Genomic DNA, 21,709 nt, shown 5'->3' with positions numbered 1-21,709 from the left:
GAAGAAACATGAGAACAAATATTAGTGCATGAACAAATTTCTTTCAGTAAATTAATTAATTGGGTTCGGCAACTGTATGAATAATAAAAAAAAAAACAAAACTTACATACAATATATATGGAAACAAGAACTAGAACAACAACTTAATGGCTACAACCTTTGCTTTGTGAGAACAAATTATCTGCATCCCTTCAACAAATAGCTAGATGGACTTGAGAAGCTTTTAGTATTCAAGAATTTTCCGCTTTCTTTTCCCTTCCCAGGTGTTTCACACTCGCTAAAGTCAAGGGTGCGACGCTCCACCTGAAGATTCCCATAAAGATTAGCACACTTTGCAGCATTGATACAAAACAAGTGCAGTAGGCTTTCTTGACTCATTTTGCGAGCATAAAGATTTACCTAAAGCAGTAGGCCTAGAATAAAATGCTCAATAATCACTAAAAATTAACTAACATTTGAAGAACTCTGAGAGAATTGTGTGTAATAATCATACCACAACATTTGGCGCGGAAGGGGAACTACTCCCCAGCTGATTTGGTGGTGCGAGATTCTTATCCGAGTCCACAATGCCATGGTCTTTCCGTCTTTCCTTCAACAATGACTCAGGAGTTTCATTTCCCAAAACTTCCTGGGCATTGGCGTATGCAGAAGCAGTATGCTCGCTTATCTGTTTCATCAACCCTATGGCATCATAACTTCTATCTCCTGGGCTCATGAAAAATCCTATATCCTGCAGAGAAACCTCACGTATTTATAAAAATACACCTATCACATTGAGTAAGGAAATAATTGTCTGCCGGAATTTGTGATACCTCAATTGTTATTTCTGTATCAACCCTTGGACCAGGAAGAAAGGAGTTGATAAACCAGGGGGATTTCCATGCTGAAGGAGATTTCCAAGCTGAAGGGGATTTCCATGCTGAAGGGGAATCAATACTTCTTTTAAGTGGTGTAACACCGAATCTAGAGACACACAGCATCAAAGCAACCTGTCAGATATTGATAGTATTCTAGCACTACAAGAATAAATACTGACTTCAATTTTTAGACATGCCATATAACAGAATCAGAAGCATCACTGCAGGTTATTAATAAATGCAAATCTCAATAGGAGAATTTACTATTCCTTATGAAATGCCCAAAGGAATAAACAGATAAAGCCATTCCCACAGCCATTCCCACAGACAAACATTGACTCTTACATGGTCTCAGTACTAGCACCATTCCCAGCATTATCACTAGTTGTCTCCAGGGGAGCTGACAACAAATCAGATTGTATACAAGTCTGTGTAACCAAATAACTTTCTCGCTTCTTCACTGTTATAGTTGGAGTAATAACAGAGGAACATTGTTTGGCAGAAAAAGATTTACTATGCTGTACTTTTGGAGTTCCAGCACTCAAGCTCAAGGCTTTTTCAGCTTTACAACCAGCTTGATCAGGAGAATACAATAGCAGATCATTTGTGTTATGTTCAGCAAGAACTCCAGAAGATTGTTGCGCCTGGAAAAGAAAAGAGCCACCAAATGAAAAATAAAATTCGCCTATATAAAGTGACTGGCTACTAACATGCTTATTCTGGAAACAATCACTGGCAATAAATTCAGGGATTTCCTGATTCAAAACGGCAATACATGAGAAGAAACTCACATCGTGAGAAGAGGGGACAGCATCAGCCTTAGTCTTAGCATCAACATCAGCATTTCCTTGCTTCATCTTTTCCTGGGATTCACCGTCATCAAAGTGTTTCTGTGCTATTTCATCAGCTGATATTGCAACAGTACCAGTCCCTTCTTCTATTCTGGTTTCACAGGTGTCCATATTCTCTTTGTCTTCTTCATGCGCATCAGAGGTCCTCTGCTGATTTGAAGATGGATAATGCAATGGGGCCTCCTGTGTCTCACTGTCTTCAAACATTACCTCTAAACGTGAAAAATCTCTGGCCAAACTGGAGGTCACGTCAGTCCCAAGCTTTTTATCAATCCTTCTATCCGACAATGGCGACAATGGAGACAACAGGTCACGGTGCCGTTTCTTCAAAATGGATGGTGTGCCTGTAAATGTTTTAGCAGCACTTTTCAGCACAGCATCAGGGCTACCATCGCGAGATGGTGAATCCCATAACCTAAATGGAGTAAGGCAATTCATAGAGGACATCATCAGCTGACGAATTCCAAGGGGACTATATTCTTGTTGCATGTCATTTCCTGATTGTACAAGATCACAACTTAAAAATGGAATATCCAAACTCGGAAAACGAGGAGGCTCATAACATAGAGCTCCGTCATCCTGCTGTTCTGTGTGCACATCTGATCTCACATCCAGAGAAGGAGAAGTTTGCGTGTCCAATCCCGAATCAAATGTATTTACAGGGACTAAATTTGAAGGATCCTCAACCAGATCAGATTGCTCTTGCATTCTAGTCTCATTTCCAACAACATTACTGGGAGATCTGGCAGTGTCATTAGTGTAGACAAATCCATCCTCTGAATTTGTGACATACTCCTGTTCTTGAACTCTGAATAAATTATTAGCCTCTCCAGCAAATATCAGTGGACCATTATGAGCAGAAACTGGTTGAGAGCATGAAGTTCCAACTACATCTGAGTTCAAAGGACAATAAAGTTGAGAAGATCTACCGGTTTCAGACATCTGGAGGTTTGACGACGATTGTAAAAGTAATGAATCTGTGCATGCAATCAAATCAACCATGTTTAACCCATTTGTAAAATCTCTAGAGAAATATCCCTGATTTATTGCCTCAGAAAACAAAGCCCTGCAGCATTCATCATCAGATATCAACATCCGCTCTGATTTAACTGAACCATCCGCCATATTCCCCATGGAAGTAGAAGCAGGAAATGCACCAGCAGTCTGAAATGGAAAGTTGACCACATCATGGATCTCATTAGAACTCATACAATGGGTATGCATCCCGGATGCCTCCTGCTCTGATTCTAGTGAAGAAATATTAGTTAACTCCTGCATATTAAACTGGAAATCCCCACTCATTGACTCTCCAGCATCATGTGAGAAACTCTGCTCTATAAATTTGGAAGAGCTAACAATTTCAGGAGGTATTTCTGGGATGGAAAAAGTGGCATCCCCCATAGACGGGTAATATGGTTCTGAACAGGACGCTGGACTGGAGCTTGGGTCATTTCCTAACCGGGATACTTCACGTATATGCGATCGATCTCTAGTATGTAATACCACATTGACCATTGCAGTTCCAGACTGAAAGCAACCAGCAACATTTGAATCTTGACTGCATTCTGATATTTCTTCTCCTTCAGCACCTCTGGGAGCACTATCATCTCCACTGTTCTGAACTCTTGAACAAGATGAGATTATGGGTTGGTTTTGGTGTCCAACATGAGGCGTTCCTTCTAAGTCTGGTAGTAATCCCGACTTCAAGTAAGAATCCAACTTCTTTTTCACAGAACTGTTCCAATGATTTTTTATAGCGTTGTCTGTCCTGTTTACCATGCAAACATTAATATATTAGAGCTGTTGTCATTGCAGCATGATAGAAGAACATCCTGTTCTCATACACTAGTTAAGTAAGAAAGTACACTCCAATCCTAGAAAAGGAGACATTAAATTATTCTAACTTATGTAGAGTATCTGACTCTTTGCTTCTTCAAATGATGACAGGGCATACCTTCCAGGCAAGAATTTTGTTAGCTCTGCCCATTTGTTCCCATAAATTTGATGAGCACGAATCAGAGCCAACTCCTCATCCTGCGTCCATGCTTCTTTGTTTATTCCAGGATTAAGATGATTATGCCACCTAAGGTAAACAAAGAATTACTATAACTAATCAAAGAGTAATCATTACAATAGCTACTCCACTAAGGTTAACTTGAAGCATCTAATCCTGGTTGTCTTTAAAGACAGAAGATTTTATTAAATGATATTATCCATAAGAGAATCTATAATCATACCTTTCCCTGCATTGCTTACCAATACGTCCAGGTAAATGCTGTGCAATAGTGGACCACTTTTTTGGGCCATACTTTTTGACCAATTCAACAATAATTTCGTCCTCCTAACATTTTGCACAAACAATTAGTAAGGAAACAACCAAATATAAAAAGATAAATATTCATTTGATTCAACACAAATAATTCCAACAACAGAAACGCAAAGAGGAAATTGACACACAGAAAGAAGATGCAACTAGTGTGGATCACCAACCTCTTTAGACCATGGACCCTTGACCAATTCAGGATTCAAAACTTTCTGCCACCTATGCAGGCATTGCACATCAGTCCGATCCTTGAAACACTCCGCTACAAACAGCAAGAATGCAAGATTGACAATTAAACAATGTCCAAAGTACAGGGCATAGCAAAATAGAGAGTAGCACTAATTAGGATCAGAATGTTTGGTCATGTTAAATAGAGAGAAGGAAGGAGGGAGCTATAGAGAGAGAAAGAGAGAACAGGGAAAAGTGCAGTGAAGAAATTAGTCGGATGACATTCTGATACCTATTTTCTTCCAATTCTTTCCTTTAAAACTCTGAACTGCCCTACGCAAGATTTCATCCTGATACATAAGAAATTGGTCATATGCACTACATGAAAAATGAATAAAGAAAAAGAGCATCTATATATAAACTGAAATTCTCAACCAAAACAAAGCAGCTAAAGAAAGAAATCCATCTTCTTACTAAAGGTACTACAAAGGCAAGGTACATCAGGTTGTCTTAGCATGGGGTACTATGTACAACCAAGTAATACTACAAGCATATAGGTCTCTGTGATTTTCTTTTCAAAAACAAATTTACCTCTTCAGGCGTCCATTGTCCTTTTGTAGAACGCCTCGTAGGCCCACTAGACCTCCTACAGAAATGTTCAATAACATTAGATAATGACTAAAACTGATTTTTTGCATTGATACAAATTTCAATATATAAGACCTCCAAGAAAATATTTCAATAATGTTTAGAGTTTCAGGTCTACAGAGCTTAAGTAATTTATCCTTTTTCACTAGAGGAAGCTGATCGAATAAGTTGACAAGAATAAACATAAAGTAAATAATTTTCAACTCCTGCATCTACATATAGATTTCCACATGAAGGTGAACAATTTAAGCTGACACTGAAAACCAAGACTGAATATTGTTGAGTCGAATTACCCATGGAGAGCTCGAGCTCTCTGAATACTGTCACCACCCGACCCTTCTGGAGTAGAATTTGTTCTGTCACCGTCCATAGTTTAACAACAGGCAGTTCAAGCTACATACCCCAATCCCTAATCGAAGACTTTCTCCATTAGTTCTACTCCAAATCATTCTAGTCGGACATCAACTCCACAGGCTGAAAGAAAGCATCATGAATGGCAGAACTTTAGAGACATTGCATAATCTGAACAAGAAGAATAACAATACTAACAGTAATAGTAATTGGAAGAGATCAGATAACTTGAAGTCAAGAATCGAAAAATTGAGTTGGAAATCAAATCAAAGTTACAACATTAGAGAAAGTTATGCTCAGTTAACCATATACCACAAGCCCTACTCACCATTCTTTAACATAGATCACAAAGAACTCTAAGCACCCTAAAAACTCAAGCATCACAAATATACTAAAACACATCTCAAAAACCAAATTCATCAATTCACAACGAACCATGGGCCCATCAAGTAGGTGATCAAAATTCAAACTTGAAAATGCTATTCAGTAAGTTCAAACGAAAAGATTCAAATCAAATCAAACTCAAATACAAAACCAAATCGACCAAATATACATATGAAAATTTCATCCAGAACCGAACAAATTCAAATTTGAGAAATCAAACTTTCAGAAACTAAGCTCGAACACCACGAAAGCTTCCCTTATTGATTGAATTGAAGAAATGTTGAGATCAAATTCAAAAAAAAAAAATTCAAATTGAAAACCCTAAATCACTGACCGAACTGAGCTGCGAGGAGCGAAGTTGAGAGCATCAAGGATTAGAGAGAGTCGGCTATTCGATCAAAACGGTGCGCATTTGAAGATCCGAATCAAAAATCAGAGAGAGAGAGAGAGAGAGAGATCTGTACACACAAACAGTGGTTTTAGAGTGGAGAGTGAAACGGTCCGGAGCTCTCTCTCTCTCTCTATTCAAAAATAAAGGGGCGGACTTTGGACCTCGGAGTTTCAAACCTCCTCGAGGGTTAAAGGTCGAGCAGGTTCGACTCTGTGGACGGTGGAGATTTTGACAGCTAGTTCGTCCTCGACCTACTTTACCGTCCATTTTTTTAAATGTTCAACGGACAATTTCCTTTTTCTTCTATTTTTTTTTTTTTGAAGGGGCAATTATTAGGAATTTGAAATTCTGAACTGTAGCACTGGATCCGTTGACCCCCCTTTTTGTTTAGATGGGTCAGTCGTATTTAAGTGTATTTGTTGGGTGATATTTCTAAATTAAATAGAGGGATCAGTCCATAATAAAAATAGAAATGAATTAATTAGAGGGAGGCAGGAGTATTTGAATGAGAAATGAAAGACAGAAATGTTGGATTTTATGTGCATTTCATAGATTTTACTAACACATGCCAAAATGGGATGATGTTTTTACAGAATACATATTATTAAGAGTTTTAAGATACATTGATTCGGTTCAACCTCTAGTAGTGTCACATTACTTGGATTCTTCATTTTCTTGATTTATATAGCTGTTTAAAACATATTATACATAAATAAAAAATGAGTTAACTGTTTATCACTGTTCATACTGTTTATTTATGGGTGAAAAGACGATTTTGCCCTCATTTAAATTTTTTTTACAACTCTGCCACTACATGTAGAAACTAATGAACTTCTCATCAACACAGATGAAGCGTTAAACAGTTAACATATGATCCAACTGAAGAAACTTTTGAAGAATTTATGTAGATTCACAATCTTTAAAAAAATAGTAGATATACGAGCTTGGTTAAAATACCAACTTTTGCTCAAAAATTCCATTTTTAAAGATATACAACTCAGATTCAAACACCATTTGTAATATATTTTCATATCACGTTCAATTAACGTTTATTAGCTTTAACATTTTCTATTTTATAATTATAACTATATTACCAACAAAATTTGAGGGAAAAAAAAAATGCAGCATCACGCAGTTTACTTAAGATTTTTAATTTTCTAGGATCTTAGATTGCAATTTGATAATGACGGACCTATTATGGATGGATTACTATATATTGTACGCCTCTCATCGCCTCAATTTCAAGATAAAAGTTAAAAACATTCATATTTTACAAATTTATGACCCAACTTGGAAAAATTTTGCTTAAAATTTGAATGCATAAATATATTTTGCAAAATCATGAAAAATTAGGAGGAAAAGGCAAAAAGCTTGATTTAGATTATTTGTTCAAGTTACACCGACAGGGAATGGGAAGATATTATTGTTCACAGATTATCAAAAAAATGCAACTTATAGCTAAGAAACACCAGGCGATCAAAAAGCTGATTCGCCTAGAATCAGGTATTGCACAAAATTGATCCCTGAAACAGGTTTGAGATTCCTGAGCTCAAAACTTCCGGTGTTTGTTTGGGCGACCTCCATTATTATCATCCCTTGAACGGCCATGTTTGTAACCACCCCTATGGTGTTTGCCTCCCCTGTAAACATAAAAATGATATGGTCGTCAGCGCAGAACACAAAAAAAAAGGTTAGACAATCAGTACAATATACAATAATACAAACCTTCCACGATGGCCGCCCTTGCTTTCGCGGAATTTTTCTTGACTGCCGCGAAAATTCTTCCAGTACTCTTTCTCGGCCTCGCCTGAAAGCATAACAGGCCATACAACATTCATTAATAAGAGAAAAACTACTGGTCATGCAATATTTACAGATGACCTCTACACATAGAAAGACAGATGGAGATTGCTGCTTCCTTACCACTAACAGGTTCCAGAGTAGCAATGAAATTTTTCACAACGAGACCTCCTAGCTCGGTAAGGACTGCAGCGGCACGTGCTTTGTGAGCTGCTTCAGGTTCTTCAAACCGAACGAATCCCGATTCTTCTCCAATCTTGAAGTCAATGTACTTCACATGACAGAAACAAGGGTAAAAAGGTCAGAACAAATTACAACACAAACCAACAAGACACCCAATCCTGCACTCGTATACTAATTTCATTTAAGTGTACTACAACAAACATGCAAAAATAAGAGGACCGGTAGTACTAACAATGCGCAAAAGCTAACCATGAGTTCTTATCAGTAACTACTGTGAAACAAGGCACACAGAAAAAATCTCATCTAAAATGCAAGAAAATATTGTTGTGATACCTTTACGGTGCCAAACTTCCCAAAGAGGGTCTTCAAATCCTCACGCATAACAACGTCCATGTTATCTTTGTAAGTTTCTACAGCATTAAGTCTTTCTTCCTTCTCTCCACCCTTTCCTTCTTCAGAAGGCTTTTCCCCATCTTCAGTTTTCTTTTCTTCACCATCCAAACTATTTTTCTCATCAACATTTTCCTTATTGTCCTTCTCAGCATCCTCCGTGTTAACATCTCCAGCCACCTTTTTTGTATCTTCAGGAGTACCGTTATGCTCAGCAGAATCTTTATCTGATGAGCTCTTTAGCTTAAACGCAACAATCAAGCCTTTAGGGTAGCTGCAATGATCCAGAGTGAAGCTCAGCATTTTAAAACCCCTAGAGGGGAAAGAAGAAAACAGAAATGAGATAGGATTATCTACTTACTCTGCCTCTGGTTTTGCATTATTCTTGCGATTTGAATTTGTGAGGGGTCGAGTCTTCTCATATTCCTCCGTCTCTTTTGCTCTTTCAGTGTCAAATTCCTTCCTGTATCAGAAAAGTCATTAGAAATCACATATATCCAACACACAAGAATCATAACAATCGATTATTTCAGACCCATTTAATGCCAAAAATATTCTCTTAAGAATAAGGCCAAATCGATACTATGCGTCTTGTTTTTAGTTCTGCCTTAACCGCACTAAGAAAGTTTCATAAATGCGAAAATAAAAAGCTTCTGCAAGCTGTGTGGTATACAGGAAACTTACTTTGGTTTTAGTTCTAGCTGAACACCTCCATAGTTCAGAGTTTCCTTCAGAATCTTATTGGCGTCTTCCTCTGTTGAAAACTCAACCAAAGCAGTCCCACAGAACAACTTTTTATCTGCAACATGACGAGGCAGCCTCACGCTGTTAACCTGAAACAATTTGACGGCAACTACTAAACTTACAACCTCCAATCGATAACACATATATCAACCACAATAGGACTTGGTAGCTCAATCTACTACACAAATCAGACTCACAGTAAAGGAAATCACAATCACTACAGAACAAAGCATGTAGCGCAAAGATGAAAAGCAACACACTACCTTGCCAAATTGTCCGAAAAAGGTTTCAACATCCTCGAGCTTCACATCAAACTCAAGCGGTGCAGCAGCTACTGTTCTAATGTCTACTTGCTCAATAACCTCCTCGGGCTTCAAGATTTCTGTAGCCCTACCAACCTTTTGCCCTGAAACAAATAATTTACCAAAACAGTCAGTAATTTCAACCACAATCTACTTCTTTCTTAAGATATTCCCTTTCACTTGCATTTGATTGATGAACAAATCGGTAAGAAGGCCACGAAAAACAAACTCACCGTCTTCGGAAATCTTGAGAGTGGTAGATTTTCTAAGAGTTTCAGCAACAGCTTTAACGCTATCTTCAGGGATAGCGTCGGCCTTCAAATCCCCCAAACTGAGATGACCTCTCATCCGACTAAACGAGCATATCAAAGCCAAGCTAATCATCCCATCCTCGCTTTCGCTTATCGACTTCTTCAGAAAATCGTCTCTAGGAAGATTGCTATCGCTGAAGTAGAACTCAACCTGCAAATAATTTCACAGTTTTATAGCTCGCTCAAAATTCGAACAAACAAAGCCGAGAACCGAATCGATCAAAAATCTAAACGAATTTGAGTTTGAATTCGAATTTCGAACCTGTCGAAGAACTTTCTTCGCGGTTTCTTCGCTGAGGGAAGCCATTGTTGTTGGGGCGCGAGGACTGTGAGAGCAGAGTTTCGAGCTTCTAGGGTTTTAGGAGGAAGAGGAGGACGATATTTTGAGGTTTGGGCTTTAATTGGTTTTTTGCTTTAAATAGTAAATTTTAATGACCGAGCCGCCCAATTGGGCCGGGTTAACGTAAACCCGTACGGTTCGTCACGTCCTGCTTTTGCTCGGAGATTTTTCTGGGACCCACAGGTCAAGTACGTTCGCAAAGATACTCTGCAATTAACTTAGATTTGCTTCCCGATCCACGTGACTGGAATTTACCGTGCATCTCCGTATTTAATTTTCTTATGACCAAAAGAGTAAATACCAAATAGTCACTGTTTTTTTTAGTACGTTATGTATTTACTGCACATGGTACAGTATTCATGACTCTTCGTATTTACTCTGCCAAGTCAACTATTGGTCAATAGTTCAGTGCAGACTCTTACTGATGCAGAGAAACCAAATCAGGCAGTTGAGTGGAAAAAGCTCCACAGATTGCGACTTCTTTCGGCTTCAGATCAGTGTCACATTAGGCACTGGGTTAGCTCCACAGAGCTGATACTAACACCTTCAAAAGGGGCGTACTTACTAGTAAGTTGTCATATGGATCCAAAGAAAGAATGACATACTAACATTATTACTCACTTTCAACTCTTTAGATCAAATCATGCTCATGTTAACCAACATGAATACTTGTAGCCTGAAGACAAACTTAAAATACAGATCTCAAAACGTGAAGCATAAGAATCATATGGCAATTGCAAAATCAGAATCATATTCGTAGTTTGGAAGGAAAAAAATGCTGCAATAAATACCAAGAATCAAATGGTTCTCACTTCCCATCTTTTCCTATTCTCTCTCTGAATGCACGCTTTTAACTGATCATCACTCTATATGTACCATCTAAGAAAAAGCTCACTACTGTGTAATATATAAACAAGGGTGCTAAAACATATCAAATCCTTTGCAAGTAAATTTGACGACAAAACAACAAATGTATCTCCCATTATCCAGGGTGATGTTTTAATTTTGTGAATCATTATCATCATGATCCACATACAACATGCGGTGACAAGAAAGAGATTTCACCCTAACCAACACTAACGCATAAAACAATTCTTTTTCTCCCTTGGTTTTTTTCCATTTTCTCTTTTTCTTATCAATACCAACAGAAATAAAAGGTTTACGACATATTTTACTCAAGAAGAGAACTGTGAGGACAACTCACAAACTCAATGATAAACTGTATTCTCCATGGGCGGCAGCAGAGGTAGCAACCTCTTGCCCAACACAGACAATGCTATGATTACATAAAGTCCTCTTCCAATTCCTGCAATGACTTGTTTGCGGATGCAATTTGTTTGTTCGATGTCATATTTTCATGAACCATCAGGCCTTTATAGCTCCTCAGCTCTGCTTGTTTCTCCTTTTCAAGCCTTTCCAACTCCTCACGCCGTTTCTGCAGAATAGTTTCACTTAGAAACGATTTGTTCAACACAAGAATATAACAAATTTCACCCAAGAGAACACAAGATACAGCCAGATTCTACTATTACTAAATTTCAATATTCTGTATTTTAAACTTGCACATCTTAAAAGTTGTGGCAAAGTTTTAAGTTAAAGATTAGAGTTGAGCAAAAATAAATGTGAATGATAAGCAGAAGATCCATCACTCAGAGAAGTGAAGAATCCACCCAAATAATCTCAGAAGTCACAACTTAGGAGCCTTGTACTGGCGAAGACATGGGGACTTACCTTCTCCCTCAGAAACCGCTTTCTCTCATCTCTTTCTGCGGAGTTAACAGCTTCTCGCTCAGCTGAAGTTAAATTATATTTGCAAGTTAGTTGTAGGTCTATGATTGCAGAGTCAGATAAGCATAACATTTGAAACCATATTACTCATATACAAGCTATCATGTACAAAGAAAAAGGATATACAAGAAGTCGTAGGAAACAAAACCGCCAACTTAGTCCAGATAGAGCTACATCAGTACTATTCTTTACAGTTCAATCAGACAAAGCTGAGGATAAATTTTTACCTTTTAAATCAGGTTTCCTTTCCACTTTTGTCCTGTTCAGTCTATTAACAATCTCATTAATCCTCTTCTCCACTCTCACAGTTCGAACCTAAATAAAGTCATTAATCAATATCAACACATGCACGATGAACCCAATGACAATACAATCAACATGGCATGATTCCAAAGAATAATAAACCTAAACTGCCATACAAGAGAAGCTTACCATCTTTGAACTGTAGAAACCAACTTGACCAACATCCATGGACGCAGTCTTCTTCAAATTGGACCAAGGAGTATAAACCACATCGATATTGTTCACCTTGTTGCCTGCAACACAAGAAGTCATTAGAACACAACAACAATGCAGTAAGCCAAATAACACAAACAAAAACAAAAGGCCCTTTTTATGAGAGGCTCAGACGAAAATTGTAAAACGAAAACCCAAAATTACTCTAAAGAAGGAAGAATCTATCTAGATTATGCCTTGGATGGAATTTGCTTTGACAAGCTGAACGCAATCCTCCAGTAAACCTTCACTTATATCATCAATGGTCTGTCCTTTGTGCAGTCTAACATAAACATGGGCCGACGACATTTTATCCACATGGAACCTGGAACACCACCAACCCCATCATGACACAAAAATTCTTAACCTCAAATTCAACATCATAACATTCTCAATTGATCTTTTCATTTCATTCAACCGCGTAAAAGAGCATAGATCAAGTTAAACAACCACAATTACACCCCCAGTTAATACAAAGACTGCAATTTACCCTAATCGAAGAACTTAATCAATGAATCCTTGATTTTGATATAGAAATGGAATTGGATTAGGGAAGATTAGAGGTTACCAAATGTCTTCGGGGAAGCCATATTTGATGAGCTCCTCGTTCTCGAACTTGTCGAGGCCCATGAAGATGGTGAAATCGCCGACCTCGGGGCGGGCTTTGAAGTAGAACACCATCTTCTGCTTCTTCTTCTTGTTCGCTTTGGGGCTTTGGAAACCGACGCAACCACAGAGAGCGCTGCGAGGAGCTAGGGCTTCGTTCCACCTTCAAGCTTTCCAATTGAGATTTCTTTTCCATTTTTATTATTATTGCTTTGTTGTTTTGGGCCTGGGTTTCCGAATTTTGGATTTGGTCTCGGATTCGTAACTGCTGACAAGGATACAGTTGGCTCCAAAAGTGGGGCAAAATTCCATTGACATTTTTACGACATGTCGCATTCTCTCCAAACCGACCGCCACGAAATCCCTGGACAACTTTTAGGTTCGTCTTCGTCCCACCTGATAGTAAAAGAGATCTCTTTACAGTTTTTTTTTTTTGAGAAGGATCTCTTTACAATTTACACGTTTAAGAACTCTCGCTAAATCGTTGATTTAAAAATACTTATTTTAAAATTCTTTATAGGAGATTTGAAATTGTTCATCTTATTTATATGATTACGTTTGTAAATCTATCAATTTGAAAATTGTTAGGTAATCTAATTGTATCAAACAAAAGAATAATTTGGATAAACAATTAAGATCATCATAATGAACGTTTGATATCAAACACCAAGCAAAATCGAACGAATCCAATTACAAAATTTAAATTAAGTAATTAACCATTTGAATTTCGAACTCAAATGATGGTGAGGCTGCACCTATTTATCTGTTCAATTTCGCATGCAAATGATGACTATTATTGTTTTCTTGCACATAATGGATCTTCCAACTTTTTTTTTTTTTTTTGGTTCGAAAGATCTTCAAACTTGATTGTCATAAAAGCTGTTCGACTTTTCTTTTTGGTGAAGAGAGTGCTTGACACTGCAATGGCTGTGAATTCAATGCATCTGTGTTCCCTCTGACCAAATGAAGAGCATATTCCGTTCATTTTCTTGGCAAAGAACCGTCAAAAAAATGCTCATGATCTTATCTCAGATCTTCCAAAGGTCGTGAATTTTCTTATTATATTCTTGGCCATAAAATGCATTAATTCTAGCGATACGAGACTGTGAATGGAGAAACATATAAGAAAATTTAGAGAAACAATTATTCGATTTCATCGTACTGACCCAAAGAGTACAAGGTTGAGCTAGCTTGTACAACAGGTCATCTCTGAGGATGGATACTACATTTTTAATTTTTCTTTTTTCCTCTAGAGAAAAGAGCAAAAAAGAAATTTTAAGAACGAAACACAAGCTATCCATCATACTTGCAAAGGTTTTCGAAACCCATGTATTCATTGTGGTTTATCTTCCAAATCATGTTCGATATGCCAACCCCACCTGCCAAAAAGAAACGAGCACCTCTCAGAACATAATTTGAAGTTTACATACAGGGTGCTGTTAACCAGGTATGTAGCACTTACCGAGTGAGATTGCACTGACGAAAATCATAAAAGCTAGAATGAAAATGATCAATGATGCCCTCCCAAAGATCGTTATCATCCTCCTCACAACATGCTGTCCTATAATGGCCGCAATGGTAGCCACAGCTGTATAGTAAGCAGCTGCAGAAAGATTGCAGTGTATATAAGCATATACAAATGTAAGAAAACCATGAACTCTGTCTAGAAGCAAATTAAGTTGCTGTATCTCTCTGTCAAGTTTTCAGTAATCGGAAGGAGAAACTTACCATAAGGAACTGGAAATCGTTTTAGAAGGTAGTATTCTACAACAGACATAGAGGATGAGAACATCATTGCAAAGGTAGCTGTGGCACTGGAGACCTGCAACCAAATCATCAAGGAGCTTTAGAAGAAGCTAATCTATTCACTGCTTATTCGGTTTTATAAGAAACTGGGAACTTAAGCATCAAACAAACTTCTAATATCTCTGTTAATGAGGAAAATCATCAAGCACACCTGAGGGGGGATTCCGAGCTCCAAAAATAGTGGACCCATAATGAATCCTCCACCTAGTCCAAGCAATCCTCCTACAATTCCTGCAACGACACCCATAAGACAGTAGGAAATCAGCTGGTGCACTCGCCAATTTGTCCCTTCCTCTCCCTTAGATGCTATTACTTTCCGTCCCTTGTATAGGCCAACTGCCTCATACGTAGATACACCTAAAGAAACAGGGATCTGCATAACATGGACAGTTGCTGACAGTGTTCAGATATGTTACATGTGCAAAAAAAAAAAAAAAAAAAATTGCATCAACACACAATAATAGGAAACAGTGGAGGCCCCTTGTAGTACCTGTAACAAATTCACTATCCAATAGGCTGTCGAACAAGTAGATGTGTGATGCTGTGGTGAACAGGAAATGATTACTTAACAGTTAGCTCTGCATAATAATATAACCAGGGGAGCTTGAAATAAAAAATTTCTGATAACTAAGTTGAAAGAAGTAAAACCTTGGCAATTTGCAGTGCAAGAAATGCGACCCAGACAAAAACCAGAAGTCCAAACTCTTTCCAGTAAACATTCTCCACAAGAGAGATCTGAAATGTTCATTTAAATTTAGTTTTGAAAACTAGACCAAAAAGACAATACTAGCTTCTGAGATAGCAATTACCTCTGGCTCCTTTTGTTGGTCATTTTTTGGGCCATCTGGAAGAGGCTTGTATTCTGCATCAACACCAGCTCCTGATTGAACAAGTAGATATATTATGGACAACCATAGAAATCAACTACACAAAAGAATTTCAACTATGTTGACGAACATTGGATCAACTCACCATTTGACTCCAGTCGCTTTGCGGCTTCCTAATTCAGGAAAATTGATGTTAGAGATACATTTAGTAATGTGAACATATGTATTTTTAGGAGAAGTTAGACCACATGAAGCTGGAAATCTTATAATTTCAATGGATTCTCCCCATAATGTTATCAAGGCAGAAATCCATCCCGAACCTGATGTGGTTTTAGGATGTGGACATAACCAAATCTGAAATCTAAGCTGACATGACATGCTATAATCCTTGAATGATCTTAAACCATTAACAAAAATGAGGTCTCTTCTAAAAGCAATGAAAAGGAATTAGTTATGATGTCATTAGCATGGTAGCTTCAGTTTATAGATGGAGTTACCCTTTTCATAATAGTTTCCTTTTTCCATGTATCAACACCCTTGAGGAATGCTTTTGTCGATGTGCCTGCAAATGACGATTATAAGTGGTTTGGTGATTCAGGATTAAAATAAAGCCTAGCAAGTACAAGTAAAGATGACCATTACCTATAAAAAGAACAATAAGCAAAACCGTGACCATCCAGTCAGCAAAGATCACATTGAATGCCACTCCTATACTAATTCCCATCATGAGCATCGGTTGGATAAGTACTGCCAAATCATAGTCGATAATCGGCATATCTAGCGTGGGGTGCCTTAGCTTGAGATTATAGTAAACAGTTGAGGCAGCTGCACCCATGATCATACCTGATACAACACAAAAAGAATCCATGATGCCAGTCAGTAAATCAATGTAACAGTGGAACGACTGTGTAAAATTAACTCAACTATGATAAGAATATAAAGCTTTTTTACTATTATTCTCACCAGTATTTAACTCAACCATGTAAGAAAGTAAAATTATTATTCTCACAAAAAATTTCTCAGATTTAAGAAATCTAGGTATTCCTTTCAAAATCAAAAGCTTTTCGCTATGAACGATAAAGTGGCTTCAGAGATCTTTGATTCAAATTCAAACAGCATCCACTTGATACTTGTAATGACTTTTTTAGCAGCTCAACCTATACAATCACCATTTCAAAAGTACACGCATATCTCTTACATTTCGATATAGCTGTTGCCGACTTTGGATCAAACCCAACAATCAGGCTAAGCATGGGAACAAAAATCCCACCACCACCTACACCGCCGACACTCCCGAACGCTGCTCCAAAGAATCCAATAGCACTCCCCAAAACAATTTCCCATCCGAACTTCATCTCCTGTAGAACAAAATTCACAAAACAAATCCCTAAAATGTAACCTACATTATACACATACAACAATGCACACTAAACAACCAATGCATACAAATTGAAGCAAGTTTTTAGTGATTTACCGGCCAAACGTGTTCGTATCCCACTTTATCCGATTGCCATAGGAAATTTACAGCTCGGAAAAGATAATCATTGCCGGAAACAGATCCCTTTGCTCCATCGAACCTCGAGCTTTCGAGCCTGAGCCCTCTCTCGGCCTTAACGAATACAAAAGCAACCGCAAAGTTGAACAATATCATGCACATGGATCTCACACCCTGCCATTTTGCTCCGAACACCGCCATTTCCAATCCGCCAATTCACCACAGCTCTTAGCTCTCTTGCTTTTCTCGCAATGACTCAACGAAGAACAGCTCTCAGGGTCTCAAATAGACGAAATCCACCGCCGAATCTAAAGAATATTACGTCCACTCACCCAGAAAACGCGGGAGAAGACGACAACAGAGCGAGCGAAACAACAAGATTGCTGAGAAGATGGAGATTTCTCCAGAGGAAACGAGAGGCAGGGGCGGAACGGGAAGAAAAAATATTACCAGCTTCAGCCAGAAGTGGAAAAAAGGAAAAAAAGAGAGGAAGAGAGGAAAAAAGGTGTCTCTTTCTCGACGTCTCTGGTTTGTTTCCACTCGGAATGGTTGGCCATAATAACAACGGGTGGTGAAGAAGGTTGAGGAGAGCGCTGAGTGGTCAAGACGACGTAGTTTTGTGTAACGTCGTGGTTTGTTGGGACTCACAGAGAGTGGGGATTGACGAACGAAGACGAAGAGAGGAGGGAATCGAGGGAGGAGGTTATAAGGAATTTATAAATGATAGGAATTTTCAATTTAAAATTTTATTGGTTACATCTATTTAGGATTTGAAATTTATAATAAATTAAGAAAATTTAAAACAAATAAAAAGATAAAATTGAAAAAAAAAATCTTGTTTTGTAAATAAAACTGAATAATGCAGATGAATTCGTAAATGACACCTATTTTGATGCAAATTAAAGTGAGAAATTTAAATAACAAATTCTTTCATTTTTTTCCACATAAAAATTTAAAATTTTCAATTTGATAATGTCAAACGAGGAAACTGACTTTTAGAAATTATGAAATCCTCACTTTCAATTAAATTTCATCATTTTTTCCCTCATCCAAACACACTCTTAGGCCTCGTTTGGTTCACGGAAGGGAAATCGATTCCCTTCTCTTTCCCGTGGGGTAGAGAAACTAAAGTTCCTATCAGATTTCATTTTATGTGTTTGGTAAAGCAGGGAAAGCATCCAGGAAAGATCATTTGATTTCCCTTCCGATGTTTGGTTGGTGCAGGAAAGGAAAGTAAAAATATATCAATGTTTCAATAATACCCTTCTATTTTAAAATAAAAACAACCTAGAATGAATTTTCAACACTACCAAGAGTACTCAAGCAATTAATGCTAGGGTATTACTGTCCAAAATTATTGCAATTAATGATGGGAAATGGGATGGGAAACTCAATCCCATGAAGTTTGAGTTGAATGAGTTTATCCCCAACTTTTCCCTGTGTCATGAAAGCATTTATGGACTTTGTGGTTACCAAACAAAGAAAATGAATAATTTTTATTTCCCAAGTCCTCAAATCCGCGAAACAAACGAGGCCTATACAAACGTGGATTATCTAACGAGTTAGACTGCAATTATGTATTTTCCTTGTTTTTAGACTTTTGATACCCTATTGATGATTGTTTTTTTTTTCCTGTTAAATAATGGTGAAAAAATATTCTAGAGAGAGTTTAGGGTATAATGTTTGATTATATATAGTGGTTAACCGTGTTGAGAACCACTAATAAGATTGAGTTGTTAGATCGAATTACAATTAATGTTTAAATTTCATTTAGTTCATCGGTTAAAAATAATTTTCTCTAATTGTTGCGTGATGTGGTTAAATCTTTTGTCCAAATTTTTGTATTTGTGTCCCGTGATGTCGAATGAAATTTCAAGTTTTCACCAATCACGTTCGTTGAGACTGATCACCGATGATTGAATACAGTCTCTTTATTAAAAGTAAATAGGCGCTTGTTGTTTTTCAAACTCTGTCGTTCATGCGAACAAAGTTGTTGATGATCATATTTCATGTAATAATGCTCGTCACTCATCTTATCCTGTCACTGAGAATGGAATTTTTGCTCAGCACTGACTTTTATATTTAACAGAAACTAGATACCGATTGTAATGATTGGTAACTCACTACCTCGTCGTCGCTTATTGTTCATCAAAGTTGTTGCTACGCGAGTAAAGTTATCATCTAATTATATAATTCAATAAATCATTTAAATTATGCCATGCACTGTGATGTCGTCTTTCATGAAATGGTTTAGATTTTAGCCAATTTCATTTTGAAGTATGCATGCACACGTACATATGATAATTTTTACTTAACGAGATATTCTTCTACTTTTATCAATTACTACAACATCAAAAGAAAAATAGAGTGTGTACAACTATTTTAAGGTGTTCATATTTGCACGACGAGAAAATTTTGCCCTTAATTTCAGTTGTTGTGATATAATATTGGGTGCATTACATCAACAAGAAAATTATGAGCCATGATGAGGGCAAAAACAAGAAACATGTTATGCACAACTATACAATGATTTACTCCTCAAAAAAACTATACATTGATTTAATTACCGAAAAAGAAAAGAAAAAAGAAAGCTAGCTGCAGCCTGCAGTGATTAAATAACCAAAGGCAGAAGCAAACGCGTCCACAAAAAAGAAAAGAAAAGGCAGAAACAAAAATGAGAGGAATATTGATTTGACACAACTGTTACGTCACTTATATGGTCCCAGTTAACAATTCAACCACGTTGTTTTTGCACAAGAGATGGTTTGAAACTGGGGCCACTGCCAGTTGTGCATATTCTGCCCCACGGAACTCGCGATATGAGAAGTCTTCAGTTACACTGTCTGTCTAAAATAATTGATTTCATCGACTGATTAATAGTACGTTATCGTATAGATAATTTTCACAAATTAAAAAATCAGATAAAAGTAATAAATTTTATTTATTCAAGTACATGCCATAATTTTATTGAGCGATCTAATGATCGAATTGTTTAAAATTAGTTTTCCTCTATTTTTTGTAGCCAATTAAACAAAGTAAATATCATTTTAATTACATTCATGACCAAAAATTCTAATGTCTGAAATTGAAAATTGTTAAATTATAATTTTTTTACTGTGTGTCCGGTCGGTAAACTTATCTATGTGTTAGCTTATGCATCGTTGTATCCCATGTTGCTCCTATCATGAAAAATATTGCAAACTTTTTATCTATGTTGACCCAAAAAAGGTGAAATGTTTGTGTACTACATTTCCACCTAATTTTTACCCACTTGTATCTTTCACACGTAAGCATGTGCTAGCAGCCCCACAACAAATTTCGGCTACACAAGGTGTGAATTAATCATTCAAAAGTGCCATACACTTTGAGCAAAAGAAACAAGCATGTTCATATTGCTCTGATCAAGGAAAAACAACTTTTGCAGGAAAAAGAACCGATGAATTTTTAATCGATTAGACATGTACCGATTAAATAATTAATTGCTTAATTTTTTTGTTAAATCAATTAAAAAGTAATACTATTTGATTAGATATGTACCGATCAAATAATTAATTGCTTAAACTTTTTGTTAAATCAATTAAAAAGTAATACTTATTTTTCTATCATTCATTGTTCATACACAAATTTTAGTATTAACTTAAATATTATCCGCGTGTTTGTCAACAATGCATTGATAATAATATTGTATGAAATGACGATGAATTCTCAAGTCCATTAATATAAGAAGTATGATTGCATTTTAAGACGGATATCTCTGGCCAATCGTCGTAGCTATATATAAAAACCTACTAACTAATTAGGCACCAAGATTCCAAGTATGAACCATTCACACACACTCATTCATTATCTTACGTTAATCCTCAGGAATATTCAATGGTTCATGGTCATCGACACGCATGAATGACTTGTATTTAAGCAAAAATCCATACTCTCCTTGTTCTCTTTTACATGTTTTTGGTATGTATGATCCCCTCGATCCATAGTCAAGCTGTCTCTCTGATCCAGATGCTGAATCCTAATCATTGTTCATATTGAATAGAATAGAACAGCAGTCAATACACATGGCGCCACTTGTGCTCTGTTACCTCTGCTTTCATTCGTTGATCCAATTCGCATGTGCTCGTCTCAACCATTATTTTATGGTTGGTGGTCGTGGTCTATCTTGATCAGACCACGCTGGTCCATAATTTAAACGTGATGCATGGTGGTCTTTGCTTTCTGCACTGTTTCTTTATTCAGAAGCAGAGCACCTTCTTGAAAGATTTGATCAGAAAGAAAACGGGAAGCACGATTAGGCCATTTTAGATTCCAGCAGGACCAGCACCTAGTATCATTATGTCCAAGCCTTCACGAGCGAAAAGCCAAAAAGAAACGACAAGTCGACAAAAGCTTTGGAAGCCTGGTTCACCTTAGAGGCTCACCGATGACGATCCTCCCTCAGCCTCATCGTGTCTCACGGGCAGGGTAAGCGGACACTCGATTTCTCGTGTCCCACGGTCAGGGTTTGGCGAAAAAGAAAGATTAGCGCGTTATCAATAAATAATTTCATATCATTTGTGTCGTATAATTTCTTGTCTGAATGTCACAAACAATAATTGATCTAACGATTTAAGTCTCTAGAATTTCAGCGTTACAGAACTTTTTGCCGA

The 21,709-nt window shown here is 37.2% G+C and overlaps 4 protein-coding genes across 4 annotated transcripts; all 4 read right to left on the bottom strand.

The window, feature by feature from the left end:
- Window positions 1–19: 19 nt before the first annotated feature.
- LOC112169272 (transcription factor MYB3R-1) lies at window positions 20–6,223 on the bottom strand. Its single transcript, XM_024306287.2, has 12 exons — window positions 5,917–6,223; window positions 5,141–5,321; window positions 4,791–4,845; window positions 4,492–4,549; window positions 4,199–4,293; window positions 3,946–4,049; window positions 3,663–3,791; window positions 1,649–3,476; window positions 1,203–1,501; window positions 813–963; window positions 494–730; window positions 20–303 (listed from the first exon to the last, which is right to left on the bottom strand). Exons 2-12 carry the CDS (start codon window positions 5,215–5,217, stop codon window positions 178–180), a joined length of 3,159 nt encoding a protein of 1,052 aa, XP_024162055.1. The 5' UTR covers window positions 5,218–5,321; window positions 5,917–6,223; the 3' UTR covers window positions 20–177.
- A 1,099-nt stretch (window positions 6,224–7,322) lies between these two features.
- On the bottom strand, window positions 7,323–10,124 carry LOC112172021 (la protein 1). Its single transcript, XM_024309177.1, has 9 exons — window positions 9,966–10,124; window positions 9,626–9,854; window positions 9,354–9,496; window positions 9,031–9,179; window positions 8,708–8,809; window positions 8,290–8,620; window positions 7,897–8,044; window positions 7,699–7,780; window positions 7,323–7,613 (listed from the first exon to the last, which is right to left on the bottom strand). The coding sequence occupies exons 1-9, from the start codon at window positions 10,008–10,010 to the stop codon at window positions 7,523–7,525; spliced, it is 1,320 nt and encodes a 439-aa protein (XP_024164945.1). The 5' UTR covers window positions 10,011–10,124; the 3' UTR covers window positions 7,323–7,522.
- Window positions 10,125–10,962: 838 nt separating this feature from the next.
- On the bottom strand, window positions 10,963–13,126 carry LOC112172022 (coiled-coil domain-containing protein 25). The gene is made up of 6 exons (XM_024309178.2): window positions 12,895–13,126; window positions 12,524–12,651; window positions 12,264–12,367; window positions 12,059–12,146; window positions 11,775–11,836; window positions 10,963–11,478 (listed from the first exon to the last, which is right to left on the bottom strand). Exons 1-6 carry the CDS (start codon window positions 13,005–13,007, stop codon window positions 11,326–11,328), a joined length of 648 nt encoding a protein of 215 aa, XP_024164946.1. The 5' UTR covers window positions 13,008–13,126; the 3' UTR covers window positions 10,963–11,325.
- A 910-nt stretch (window positions 13,127–14,036) lies between these two features.
- Window positions 14,037–17,746, bottom strand: LOC112173017 (sulfite exporter TauE/SafE family protein 3). The gene is made up of 12 exons (XM_024310561.2): window positions 17,040–17,746; window positions 16,764–16,923; window positions 16,208–16,408; window positions 16,063–16,127; window positions 15,711–15,738; window positions 15,548–15,618; window positions 15,387–15,473; window positions 15,229–15,279; window positions 14,890–15,111; window positions 14,661–14,754; window positions 14,395–14,535; window positions 14,037–14,311 (listed from the first exon to the last, which is right to left on the bottom strand). Exons 1-12 carry the CDS (start codon window positions 17,259–17,261, stop codon window positions 14,226–14,228), a joined length of 1,428 nt encoding a protein of 475 aa, XP_024166329.1. The 5' UTR covers window positions 17,262–17,746; the 3' UTR covers window positions 14,037–14,225.
- Between the last annotated feature and the right edge of the window lie 3,963 nt (window positions 17,747–21,709).

This window comes from Rosa chinensis, chromosome 6, assembly GCF_002994745.2.
Source record: "Rosa chinensis cultivar Old Blush chromosome 6, RchiOBHm-V2, whole genome shotgun sequence".
NCBI classification, from domain to species: Eukaryota; Viridiplantae; Streptophyta; class Magnoliopsida; order Rosales; family Rosaceae; genus Rosa; species Rosa chinensis.
Note: the sequence above shows the minus strand (reverse complement) of the source record. Positions and strands in the feature narration are given on the sequence as shown.